Source organism: Emydura macquarii, unplaced genomic scaffold (genome assembly GCF_026122565.2).
Source record: "Emydura macquarii macquarii isolate MOO-44397 ecotype Brisbane River unplaced genomic scaffold, CSIRO-AGI_Emac_v2 contig_2636, whole genome shotgun sequence".
NCBI lineage: Eukaryota > Metazoa > Chordata > Testudines > Chelidae > Emydura > Emydura macquarii.
In genome coordinates this window covers 20,063,569-20,078,065 of record NW_027132773.1, presented here as the reverse complement: position 1 = coordinate 20,078,065, position 14,497 = coordinate 20,063,569, and the positions used below count along the sequence as shown (strand labels likewise).

General features: G+C 38.8%; 1 protein-coding gene across 1 annotated transcript in view; it reads right to left on the bottom strand.

Moving 5' to 3' along the window:
* CFTR (CF transmembrane conductance regulator) overlaps positions 1 to 14,497 on the bottom strand; it is a 126,993-nt gene that overhangs the window by 101,712 nt on the left and 10,784 nt on the right. Inside the window, exons 2-3 of the mRNA XM_067564253.1 lie at positions 11,158 to 11,268; positions 9,095 to 9,206 (exon numbers count right to left, since the gene is read on the bottom strand). Coding sequence (XP_067420354.1) covers positions 9,095 to 9,206; positions 11,158 to 11,268 — 223 coding nt within the window. The remainder of the gene's footprint in view (positions 1 to 9,094; positions 9,207 to 11,157; positions 11,269 to 14,497) is intronic.

Genomic DNA, 14,497 nt, shown 5'->3' with positions numbered 1-14,497 from the left:
GCATCAGTGGGAATACCATACTCTGCTACCATGTTTGTTGTGTATATAGAGATATCAAATATGTTTTCAGCTAATTGAAGCAAGATGATTTACAGGAACATACAAAGAACAATGACTGGCAACGTGCCACATTATTTGCTATCTCATGTGGGTGTAGTAATTTATATTGTTTTCCAAGAGATATCATGTATGTAAGAGACTGATATTTAATACACGTACAGAAAGATAAATCTGGGTATTTTTCATATTGTTCTGTCCTGTCATTCTGACACATGAACAGCTAACATAAACATTAATATAACTTTAAACTAACTAGCATTTCCTGCCTACCTTGGTATGAGATATGTGAACCTGTGTGGGAGCTCTGTTTTTCAATGGGACTATTTAAAATAATATTTCACCTGCTGAGTCACTCCAAATTTTGCAAACATTAATCATAGAAATGTAGTGTTGGAGGTGACTTGGATATTTCATCAAGTCCAGCCTCCTTAAAGTTAAGGCAGAACCATGTAAACCTAGACCATCTCTGACCGGTGTTTGTCTAAACTGTTCCTAAAACCCTCTAATGATGGGCATTCTACAGCCTTCCTTGGAAGGCTATTCCAGAACTTAACTGCCCCTATAGTTAGGAACATTTTCCTAATATTTGACCTAAATCTCTTTTGCTGCAGATTAAGCCAACTCTTTCTTGTCCTATCTTCAGTGGACATGAAAAATAAATTATCACAATCCTCTTTATAACCACCCTTAAAATATTTGAGGACTGTTATTAGGTCCCACCTCAGTCTTCTTTTTTCAAGAATAAACATGCCTTGTTTTTTTTAACCTTTCCTCATAAATCAGGTTTTCTAAACCTTTAATAAGTTTTCTTGCTCTTTCTTTCCAATTTGTCCACAGATGCAGGGGGTTCTCAAACTGGGGGTTGGAACCCCTCAAGGGGTCTCGAGGTTATTATGGGCGGGGAGGTTTTTTTTGGGGGGTTGTTACAGCCTGAAATATTTTCAGAGAGGGGTCCTAAAAGAAAAAGTTTGAGAACCCCTGTCCTAAAGCATCCAGAATCAGACATGGCTGAGGCCTCACCAGTGTCGAATAAAACAGGACAATTACCTCCTGTGACTTACATACAACACTCTGGCTAATACACCCCGGAATATTAGCCTTTTTTGCAACTGCATCACATTGTTGACTCATTCAATTTGTGATCCTTTTCAGCAGTACTATTGCTGAGCCAGTTATTCCCCATTTTGAAGTTGAGCATTTGCTTTTTTCCATCCTAAATGAAGTACTTTGTGTTGAATTCAGACCAATTCTCCAATTTTTCATGGTCATTTTGAATTCTAATCATGTCCTCCAAACTGCTTGCAACCCCTCCCTGCTTGGTGTCATCTGCAAATTTTATAAGCATACTCTCCACTCCATTATCCAAGTCATTAATGAAAATATTGAATAGCACTGAATCCAGAACTAACCCTTGGACACTGACTAGCTACTCCCCCCCAGTTTGACAGAAACTTGATAACTACTCTTTAAGTACAGTCTTTCAACAAGTTGTGCACCCACCTCATAGTAATTTAATCTAGACCACATTTCCCGTTTGTTTATGAGAAGGTTGTGTGGGACCGTGTCAAAAGCTTTACTAAAATCAAGATATAGCATGTCTATTGCTTCCCTTCTATACATTAGGCCAGTAACCCAGTCAAAGAAGGAAATTAGGTTCTTTACAAATCCATGCTGGCTATTCCTTAAAATCCTATTATCTTTTAGGTGCTTACTTGTTTCCATATCTTTCCAGGTGTTGAAGTTAATCTGACTGCTATATAATTTCCTAGGTCATCTTTGTTCATCTTTTTAAAGATCAGTATAATGTTTGCTGGTCTCCATTCCTCAGGGATCTCACCTGTGTTTCATGAGTTCTCAAAGATAACTACTAATGATTCCAAGATTGCTTCAACTAGTTCCTTAAGTACACCAGGATGAATTTCATGAGGCCTTGCTGACTTGAATACTTCCAATTTACCTAAATATTCTTTAGACTTTTCTTTCCATATTTTGCCTTATGTTCCTTCCCCTAGTTGTTAATGTTAATTGTGTTGATTATCTGGTAACCATTAACTTTTTCAGTGAAGATTGAAGCAAAATAGGCATTAAACACCTCAACCTTCTTGAGTAGCACCCAACCCCATTTTCATATGTGTCCATAGAGTAGTTCAGCAGTGACATACTCTGCACACGCAAGTGACCAGTTCTAAAATGACACAACAGGAGAATTTCAGAGATATTCATTCTGCTATCTAAATTTAGAGCATTATACTGTAAATGACAGCAGTAACAATTACCCAGGTTTAGCTAAGTTGATTTATATTGCACCAAAGTGCTTTATAGGTTAAAAACACAAACTAGTACTTTGAGATCAAGAAGCGGGGAAGTTAAAACTGTTTCTGCATTTGTGTTACAGTTAATTTGCCTGAATGGACACTAACCAATACACAGTTTCAAGTGTGTTTGAAAGAGAGTATTGTACAGAAGTATTGCAAATATCTCACAACTATGGGGTTAACTGCCTAGTAAAATTGCTTGCAAAAGATGTGATTTCTTTTCTTCTTTAAAAAGAAGTCTAATAATGGAGGAATATGGATGTTTAGGGAATTTGCATTAAACTTCATGTTTAGCGCAGCAGGGAAGCAGATACACTGAACAAACCAGAAACAGTTGAATACACCTAACACAACAATTTATGAAAGTGAATTATAGCACCCTAGGAGGCCATAATGCAAGTGTCCACCTTTCAATAACATCATTACCTACAGTGCATGAAGTGAGGGAGAGAGAGAGAGATTACTAGATCTAGTGAAAGCAGAGCTGTGGTACTGGTTGCAACTTGAGCAATACAAATAGCAAAAATTCAAAAGGGAAGCAGGATTAAAACCCACATTCAGGGAAAGGCCACAAAAGGGTATGGGACTGAATAAGAGTTCTAGTGGTGAACAAGACTTGAGACGTGAAGGCATGCACCCACGTGCACCACTGCCTTCAGGCAAAGCTCCCACCGATTTGAATGAAAAAAGAAAATGAACAGCTTTGACATAGGGTTTTCCTCTTAGTGCTTCCCATGAAAACCAAGAGCTTTCTCTTTGTTTTGTACTTGTCATGAGACACAGAATTTGCCTCCCATGTGCTATATTTCACACAGTGATTTCTTAAGCAAACGAGAATGTGGAGAATATGTATGATCAAGCTGCAAGCTAGCTCTGAAAGCCTAGTGCTGTCCTGTCGATATCTACTTCCAAATTTTGTTTCCATTGAAGACATTTCCATGGGGAAATTAACTTTTACATAAACACAGTCCCACCACCCCACACACAAATGCAGGCACCTGCTCTTTCCAGTTCTGAAGTCTGAGACTCCCCCTGCCACTCCTCCACCAAATATCTAATAATACACACATAACTAGTTTAATCAGATTTGTTTTCCTGAAGCTTAATGTCAGTGGAGACTGCACTATACTTGGTCTGTCATTTAGAAGAAGAATTAAATATGAGACATTGTCTAATTTTGTATATTTACAGTGAGAATGCAACTATAATAGCCTGGATTGGGAGAGTTTCACAATACTATACAACACAATTTTACAGGTTTATTTTTGTTTTAAAACAAAGCCTGAAGTCTTCATTCAGAATCCAGTGGAAATTGTGTTCATGAGACTTTGAATAGATGCTCAAAATCTGGCCCTACCCCAATGCTCCAATTGTCAGTGTTCATTTTTCAGCAATCACTTTAAAAGTATGTTTTTTGCCTCTATCAGATAGCTAGTTTCTAATCCATTTAATATGTTCTACACTGGTTTTGTACCACGTTAACTTTTTAATCACAGTGTTGTGCAGAATACATAGCTCTAGTATGCTGGAGCAAACAGTGTCAGTTTATGCTATTTTCTTGTTGTTCATTTCTTTATACCAAACAAGTTAGAACCAGAAACTTTGACTGAATGTTTGGTTGTAGGTGTGAATTCTCTTGCTTTTGTAAGTCTGAGCCAGACTTACACGCTAGCAACCTTGAACTGTATACATGTTACAGAGGGCCCAAAAGGTCAGTTTTTCTGTATTTCCTTTTTCCATCATTGCTGATTACAAGATATTTTGTATAAACAAAACTTTTTTCTTTCCTAATCAGTCGTCAGAGCTATTCTTCCTCCTGCCATTCAATGATATTACAGTCCAATGCTAGTGAGACAAAAATTGTTTCCCTATTGATGAATTATGATGTCACAAAGAGGGATAGATTAAGGTTTACTAGCTCCCATAAATACCCACCCAAAACCTCTCAAAGATTCAGGATTTAAAGGCAGCCCATTACTCCTCACCCCATCTTCATTCCCACACCAAGGAACTCTTCCTTGCTGCCTGAAAAGCTAACAGAATGTTAGGAATCATTAGGAAGGGGATAGATAATAAACTAATAAATATCATAATGCCACTATATAAATGCATGGTACACCCACATCTTGAATTCTCTGTGCAGTTCTTGTTGCCCCATCTCAAAAAATTATATTAGGATTGGAAAAGGTGCAGAGAAGGGCAACAAAAATGATTAGAGGTATAGAACAACTTCCACCTGAGGAAAGATTAAAAAGACTAGAACTGTTCAACTTGGAAAAAAGATGATAAAGGGGAATATGATAGATGGCTATAAAATTATGAATGGTGTGGAAAAAGTGAATAAGGAAATGTTATTTACCCCTTCACATAACACAAGAACTAGGGGGTCTCCTGATGAAATTAGTAGGCAGCAGGTTTAAAAAAAAAAAGAAAGAAAGAAAGTACTTCACACAATGCATAATCAAGCTGTGGAACTTGTTGACGGGATGTTGTGAAGGCCAAGACTATAACTGGGTTCAAAAAAGAATTAGATAAGTTAATGGAGGATAGGTCCATCAATGGCATTAGCCAAGATGGTCAGGAATGCAATCCCATGTTCTGGGTGTCTCCTAAGCCTCTGACTGCCAGATGCTGGCACTGGATAATTGCCCTGCTCTGTTCATTTGGCACTGGCCACTGTTGGAAAACAAGATAATGGACTAGATGGACCATTGGTCTGACCCAGTCCGGCTATTCTTATGTTCTTTTGAACCTGGCTTGCTCCCCTCATTTTTGCATAGCCCCAAATCAGTTCCCTCTTCTCCTCTAAGGGAGTGGAGGGATAGAAGTAGCCCAGGCAATATCTCTTGAGAAGCTGATAAAATGTCATGAGTGCATTTGCGTATTATGATTTTGGGGTGGGAAATGTGAAATGAGGTTTGTGGATGTTAAGCTTGCCTTGGTTGGTGATTTCCTTGATTTTTAGTGATTATACACAGAGGAAATGTTTTTGAACAACCTAGTCTCAAAGATGATTGATTAATTTTCTGTGGGAATATCTCTCCCCCCACCACACACACACACACACACCCTTGAATAGCAACCAGAGTGAAGTGGAGGCCAATGCACAGATACAGTATACTCTCCAAGTAGATAAGCAGCCACAATCTGTACTAACTGAATCTTCTCAATAGCCCCAAGTGGAGCAGAGTAAAACAATCAAATCTAGAGATAAAGTAGTAATAAACTGTGATAAGGACTGAATCCAAGAGCAATGTCAGCAACATCAGCCCATAGATGAGTTGTCCTGCTGAATGACACCAGGCCTGTGTATGTGCACGCACGCGCACACTTCTGCTTCTTTTAGTTCAGTGGCATTGAACATCACATTTTTAAAAATGATTAACTTATGGTACTATGGCTCCCTTATTTTTGTTTCTCCTCTTTTTCACTTCCATTTCATCAGCACAACTTTCTTTCTGAAGTATGAGTTCCAGAGGGGTAGCCGTGTTAGTCTGTTTTTAGCAAAATAGTGAAAGACCTGTGGCCCTTAAAGACTAACAAATTTATTTGGGCATTAGCTTTCAGGGGCAGAAACCCTCTTTGTCGGATGCAAATATAGGGTCCATCTTCAAAAAAGGGAAGAAGGAGGATCCGGGGAACTACAGACCGGTCAGCTTCACCTTAGTCATGGAGCAGGTCCTCAAGGAATGCATTTTGAGGCACTTGGAAGAGAGGAAGATGATCAGGAATAGTAACCATGGATTCACCAAGGGCAAGTCATGTCTGACCAACCTGATTGCCTTCTATGATGAGATGACTAACTCTGTGGATGTGGGGAAAGCAGTGGCCATGATATACCTTGACTTTAGCAAAACTTTTGATACAGTTTCCCACAGTATTCTTATCAGCAAGTTGAAGTATGGGTTGGATGAATGGACTATGAGGTAGATAGAAAGTTGACTAGATCATTGGGCTCAATGGGTAGTGATCAATGGCTCGATGTCTAATTGGCAGTCAGTAACAAGCGGAGTGCCCCAGGGGTCGGTGCCGTGGCTGGTTTTGGTCAACATCTTCAATCTGGTGGATGGGGTAGATTGCACCCTCAGCAAGTTTGCAGATGATACTAAGCTGGTGGCAGTGGTAGATACACTGGGGAGCAGGGATAGGATACAGAATGACCTATAATGATTATAGGATCTGGCCAAAAGAAATATGATGAGGTTCATCAAGGACAAGTGCAGAGTCCTGCACTTAGGACGGAAGAATCCCATGCACCGCTACAGACTGGGGACCGACTGGCTAGGCAGTAGTTTGGCAGAAAAGGACCTGAGGGTTACCATGGACAAGAAGCTGGATATGAGTCAACAATGTGTCCTTATTGTCAAGAAGGCTAATGGCATACTGGGCTGCATTAGTAGGAGCATTGCCAGCAGATCGAAGGAATTGATTATCCCCTTTTATTCAGCATTGGTGAGGCTTCATTTGGAGTACTGTGTCCAGTTTTGGGGCCCCTACTACAGAAAGGATGTGGACAAATTGGAAAGAGTCCAGCGGAGGGCAACAAAAACGATTAGGGGGCTGGAGCACATGACTTATCAGGAGAGGCTGAGGGAACTAGGCTTGTTTAGCCTGCAGAAGAGAAGAATGAGGAGGGATTTGATAGCAGCCTTTAACTAACTGAAAGGGGGAGGATGGAACTAGGCTGTTTTCAGTGGTAGTAGATGGCAGAACTAGGAGCAATGGTCTCAAGTTACAGTGGAGGAGGTCTAGGTTGGATAAACTTTTTCTCTAGGAGGGTGGTGAAGGACTGGAATGGGTTACTGAAGCAGGTGATGGAATCTCCATCCTTAGAGATTTTTAAGATGCGGCTTGACAAAGCCCTGGCTGGGATGATTTAATTGGGGTTGGTCCTGCTTTGAGCAGGGGGTTGGACTAGATGACCTCCTGAGGTCCCTGCCAGCCCTAATCTTCTATGATTCAGACTTGTCATTCCAAGAATTAAGAAGGAAATAGCACATCACGTAAAGGGCTTGTATCACTGCCACATTCCTGTATTCAGAAGTCATTATCTATGACATCTCACCATTATACCCATCTTTGGGTCAAATATTGCTCTCTGATTCACCATCAGAATTACAAAGAAACTCCAATGATGCCAATAGAGTCACTCCACATTTACACCAGTGTAATAGAAAGAAGAATGTTACTCTTTTTTTCTTTCAACAGAGTAATGAGACTATTGCAACTTCAGCAATAAACCTGTTGCATTTGTTTGATCATATTACCTTCAACTTAGCCACAATACATCATAGAAACTAACAATCAGTTTTGAACAATCTGTTGTTAAAAATCTGTAGTCTAAAGTGAAATTAAAATAAAATGCTGCTGATATGAATTAAATTCCATTTGATGTAAATGGGAGATGCTCGTGCAGATCACTAGTAGCATGCAATAAATTATTACATATAAAGAATATTTTACTGTACTTAATTCCAAAGGACATTAAAGAACTTTACTACTTTATGGACTTGATTCCCCTCTTACATGTAGCAGTGTAAACAGGAGGAATCCTGTGGAAGTCCATAGAAATGGAACTACACCAATGTAAAACTAGGGCAAGTGATGACTAGAATCATGTCAATGTTTGAAAATGTACATAAAGTTCATGGCCTAAGCATTAGTTTTTCAGGATTTTTCATTTATTTTAAGACGTCATTATGCAGTTACTAAACTTCTGGAAATTCAGGGCCAGATTGTGATTTCAATAACACCAGTAAAATCTGGAATAAACACCAAAGGACCAGATGTTGGGCCCTGCTTTAGCTACTTGCCAGCAGGTCCAGCTACCTGCAGATTCTCCTAGCACAGAGGAACCTTTGGGTAGCTCAGAAGCACAGTGAGGCTCCCATGCTTCTCTTCCCTTTCAACCCATGGCCCAATAGGAATGGAGACATGACCAGAATGACCCCTTGGGTCTTTGAGCAGCTGGACTTTGAGCAGCTGGCTGCTCTATTTTAAGCTGGGATCAGAGTGGCTTCAGAGTGGAACAGGAAACATAAAGGTAATTTAAAGCCACTTTTGCCCCATTTCAGGCCTTATGCAAAGTACAGCTCAGCTGGACCAGTAGATTTAACCCATTGATTATAATGGAGTCGTGTCGATTTTGCGTCAGAATTACTAAAATCAGAATCTGACCCATAGATTTGCCCTTGAAAATATGCCTGAGTACTTTAGATCACTTTGGACAATTATTCTATCAGTTGTTAATGCACCTGATACCACACACATCACACAGCACTTTGAATATCTTGCTTAAACTATTAAGTTATGGAAAATTAGGACATAACATAAGCATCTAACTTGAATGTTGGTGGACAACAATTTTCAGAAGGTTAAGTTTGGAAACCCCAGAGGTAGGGTTTTCAAACATATGGAATTTGTGAGTCTGCATGATTGTACCATGGTTGGAAGCTGTGGTATAAGAACTTCTCAGATGCTAAAACTAGAGTCCTGATGACACATTTTTGGGGTTCAAGGCACCAAGAGCCAATTGTGAAATTCCACTGGCTCTGTATACTCTGCCTCCTCAGTATTTGTAGCATCTATGCTCTTGTAATCTTTACACGCAATGTCACAGAGAAGAAAATATAGTTCTCAGTATCATTCATCAGTAATTTAGCAATCACCAGGATTGCTACCAACATTCAGAATTTACTAAAAACAAGAACAAATCTTACCCCTAAATACAATAATATTCCATAGAACATGAATTTCCAGAAAAAGCACCGTCGAAGAGCGTTAATAAGTTTGGGTTTTTTCTTTGAAGTTGCCAACTCCCTGTCCCATTCTCTGAAAAGGAACCGAAAAACAAAACCATTAAGTTGTGTGAGCAAATATGTGAGTCTACAGCTCTAACATAGTTCAATTCACTCAAGTATATCCAAGGAGATTTAGCTAAAGGGCCTAATGAAACAAAGCCTTGCAGAGACCCCAAAGATCTGACCCTCATTGACTTAATAGCTCAATAAAAGTTCAAATTTAGTTCACCCACATATTTGACAGATTTATATACCCAGCCATACATCACCTGGCAGGGAGTTAATTCATGAAAAGGTCACATTGTATGTTTTAAAGAAACCTGCTGTACTTCTTAAAACCAATACAAAAATAATAGGCAAATAAAAGTTTTGGAGCTCCTCCAGTCCCCAGCAAGAAGAAAACAAAGAGAAGCTATTCTAAAATGTGACTTTTAAAAAATGGACTGCATTAGTTTTTGTCACCACTGAAGAAACTTTTCGACTGTAACTTCCTACTGTACAGTATATCTTCCATCAGAAGCAAAGAGACAGTTTATGACTTACATAAATTACCTATTTGATAACTTTGTAAATTAATACTTTTAATTTTTGGCAAATTAAAGAAATAAAGATAAAGTTTATTCAAATGGAAAGATTAAGGAACAGGACACTTTCTGTAGAAATTGTACCTTGTGTCAATATTTATTAAGCATCACCAGGGTGCTCAGTGCTGTACCAAATGGCAGAGGATAGTGACTAGTGATTTGGGTGCCCAACTCAAGACACCTTAAAGGAGATCTGATTTTCAGCAGGCAGATGCTCAGCACTTCGTTATTTTTAAGCTAAATGGACAGATTTAACAATGCAGATCCAATCTGTCCTGGATGACAGGGAAAGATACCATGGAGCTTAAAAAAATAGTATGTGCAAGAGCTAGTAAATTTAGTCCCAGATCAATGGAAGTTAGGAGCCTACCCTTAGAGGAACTGGGCCTTAAAGCCCTAACTTAGCTTCTCCTTTAGGACCCATCGCTGCCAACACCCTATCGGTGCAACTGATTCCGGGACCAGCACCAGGCTGATATACTACTTAAGAGCCGCTTAATCCTTATTTTGAATGAGGCTTTGCGCTGGCCTCTATATGTGGATGAATTTCACTCACTGCACAAAACTCCCATTTGACTCAATAGGGATTCTATGGATTGAAGGCCTATAGCATTAGCCACCTCGGTGTGTCAGCACTGGTAGGCTTGGCATGAAGAGTACATTTCTAACAAAGAGAGGGTGGTTGCCTGTTATGCTAGAAATGAGGAGGGATTTTCAGGGGTAGGATAAAGCATGAAAGGGAGCACAAAAATGAGGAAGGGAGAAGAACACAAAGAGAGCAATGAGGAGAGAGGCACCATCAGAGTGAAGAAATGAGAGCAGAAATACAGGCTGGGGTGGAGTAATGGAAAGGCCCTGCAAGAATGAGATGAATGAACATGATATAGGAAGTCAGTGGATTTTCAGCTGTGGTAGCGAGTAAAGGAAGGCAAAGTGGTAATCAGGAAGGCCAGGGCAGAGGAGGCTGCCTAAGAGAACTAAGGAAAAAACCAGCATTTTAGTCCTGGAGACATAAAGGAAAGGATGGCATATTTTTAGATGGTGTAGAACAAAAAACAATCAGATTTGGTGATGAATTGGATACGGTGGGGAGGAAAAGGGTAAGGGTGTTGAACACTGAGGTTGTAAGCCTGATGACTGACAGAAAGTGCCCCATTTTTTCAAAGCTACTCCATGGCTTCAAAAAACCAAGCCATATTCCATTTACTGTCTGAAATCTGATAACAGCTTAAAGGCATCTGAAAACTCTATTGTTCCAGTGTTTGTGGTATCAAGTTTCAATAGATTAATTAAGTGAACTAAGCGGATACCTCCACTGTTGCTTTCTCACTCTTCCAGACCAAGTTGCTGCCTCCTGGATAATGATATAATGCTAACAAAATACATACTTTGTCATACCTTTCCAATTTTTCAGAAAGATTATCCGCAGAATCTGCAGAAGGGATTTGATATATGTCTGACAGTTCCAGACGTTGTCTGTAACCCTTCTTCAAAATCGGTTTTGTCCATCTAAGCGGAAAAAGAAGAAGAATTAGTTTCCAAGTTAATTCTGGAGTTGGTTTAGCTATTAAAGCACAGTCCAACATTGCATACGCATGTTACCATACAACATAACATTATATAATAAACTATGAAACTATGTTGTATTTACCAAGAATGATGTAGCTACTGAAAACAACTGGTATATATATAAAGATAACATTAAGAAACAGTTTCAGGGTTCTTACATTTGACCGTTTGGGACATGATCCCACAGGCCCTGTTATAAACAAACTCTCATTATAGACAATAGGAGTTAACTGAATAGAGGATTTGTTATATTTCCCATAATTTATAGTCTCCATTATCGTGAATATTAAAGCACAAAACAATGTTATATGAATGTAACTTCTAGCTCTAATGTAAGGAAGGAAATTCTAAATTACAGCATTAATTGTGCAGTGCATCATGCACTGTGTGTTACACAAGATCTTTTGAAGACCTCAGTATAATGGGTGTACACAGCATATTTTTCGTCCTTAACTTCAAATTATTGAATAATTATTGAATTATTGAATTATTATTATTTAATTATTGAATTATTGAAAATTATTGAAAGTAATGCAGAATTTAAAGAGTACATTTTTTAGTGCAATGGACAGATTTAATCTTAATGGAGCTGTATTATTAGTGGAAGTTGCAATGACATTCAGGGAATAGCTTTGGGTAACAATTTTTGGTCACTATCCACTTGAGACTGATTTGAGAGCTCATCTTGCTCCATTGATGTCAGTTGCAATGTTTCAATTGACTTCAAACAGAGCAGGAGGAAGCCCTTAAATTGCTGATCTCTAGCAGAAATTCTCTATAAACCCTTATTGTCTGATCTACTCAATTTCTGAAATGCTTGCTACTCTCTACATGTTTTATAAAATAGAACATGCTGCTTGAAATGTATTCCCAAGAAATCCTGTTCATAATTTTATGCCATCGTCTGTTAATAAAGGTCATCTGAAGACACACAAGTAAAACAAAACACAATTAGCAAATGAATTTAAGATTTACTGAAAGTGATGGTGTATTTCAGAGATACCCAAGGTTACATGCAAAATATGCTTGACTGTCATTATTAACTAGGATACATTTTCTCCAAAATAATTGCATAGCTAATGTGGAAAAAAACAGATTGTGAATGATCACTTTGTGTGTGTATAAATGTCTGTGTTGCATAGACAAACATATATGATTTAGGATTCAGATAAAAGTTGTGATCAAACAAACAGATTCAAACTAGCACCATCCAAGAGCAAAAGACCTGCAAAATGTATTGCCTAGAAAAGGCAGTTGGTTAACTAAGGGTCAAACAAAACTTGAGGAGAAACATAAGGGACGTTTTAAAGTGCTCATTTAGAGTTGCTTATTGGAGGTGATTCTTAGTGTAGGTTTAACTCTGTATGTACGTGTACATTATATGAACAAAATGGGCCAGATTCTCAGCTACACTAAGGCCCCTTTACACTGGCAGCAGCATAATGGTATCCTAAAGTGGGTGTAAATGTAATACAGAGCAGTGTACAGGGGCTTTAGTGTAAATGAGAGGCAGGCTCATATTTCATGCATGCATTTGACTGTATGAAAGTACATGTGTAGACACATAATCTAATCTATCATTTTAAAAGGTAATTAATCATATGAAACATAAATCAATAACCCTAGTTATTCACTACTTAAAGCACTTGGGGAAATTAAATATTTCCCAAGTATATTTATATCTTGCTTAAGCACCATAAGGAGAATGTGCTTTCAAGTAATAAAAGGGTTGTCTTTCATTGCTGCAACCACAGAAATGCACAGTTCCAGATAACTTGTTTGGTCTCAGCTCAGTCTTTAGCTGCAGTTGACATGAAAAGGCAGACACTATTCATATGTCACAGTAAATCCAACTGTTAGACTCTATTTTGAAGAATCATAGGAAAAAGTGCATGTGTTCATGAACTTTTTGCTACTGGAATTAGGGGCCAACAACTTCAGAAATACATTTCTAATTCATTTTAATACCTTTTGTATTTAAAATAAGCCATAATTTTGTTAACTGAAGAGCCTGGATGGTCACTGCAAATGATGAGTTAGATAATGAGCAGAGTGGTGAAAAGGAATAGTAGCTGTTGAGATTGTATATGGCTTATGCAAACACTGCTAATCCCTTGTCCTTTGGAAACAAAAACACTTACAAATTTGTTTCATAAAAGGAACTGGTGTACATTCAGAAAATCTTGCAATCATAAATTAATGTAAGTGAGGGAGCATTAAATAGCTATTGTAGCTAATGTGAGTAAGCTGAGATAGCTCCTAAAAGACCCCTTAATGCCAAAGTACCGTATTAAAGCTCCATGCTTCTGACTGACTTTGATGAGTACCCTTTGGCTAAGCCCTTGTACAATGGGTTTGAAAACTGTAATAAGCAAACCCTACCTATCTTGAGACAAGGGGGGGAAATGATTTACAGTTTCATACACCACCTTTATTGGGAAAACAGTCCCCACCGCATTGTTTCTTTTCACACATTCTGTTTTATTTGTATTTTTTATTAGAATCAAACTGTGCTGTTTGCCACAGACTGAAGAAACAAAATTGAAAGTAGTTGGAGTGATCAGACTGTTATAGAAAAGTAGCATGATATAACCCAGGTCTACTTACTCATGAAAATGTGACTTGAGTTGATGATCAACTACAATTCTCCCTCATCCTTAAAATACCCAAATTAGCTTGTAAGCACCTAGGACCCTCCTTAAAGACTAGTTTGATTCAACCCAGTGGGCATAGGTGGACTTTCCACCCATCGGAGCAGTTGCACCCAAGTTGGGTTTACCCTATATGCAGGCAAGCAATACTACTATGCAGGTATTCCATTGGGGGTGCTTCTCTAAACAGCAACCAGGATTGTACAGGACTCTGCTGGTGGAAGCAGCAAAAGGGATATGCTGGCTCAGGCCTGGTCCACATTTAAAATTTAGGTCAACATAGATACATCACACAGGAGTGTGAAAAATGCATACCACTGAGCACTGTAGCTATGCCGACCTAACCCCTAGTGTAGATGCAGCTTCTGTTTATCTAGCTATCATTGCTTGGGGATGGAAAATCCTCAGACTGTCTCTACACTACAGGGTTATGCCATATGCTGGTATAGTCCCCATAGTGTAGACATGGTCTCAGTGCATCTCCTGGGTGCTCTGGCCCTGCCTCCTCCCCAGCCAGC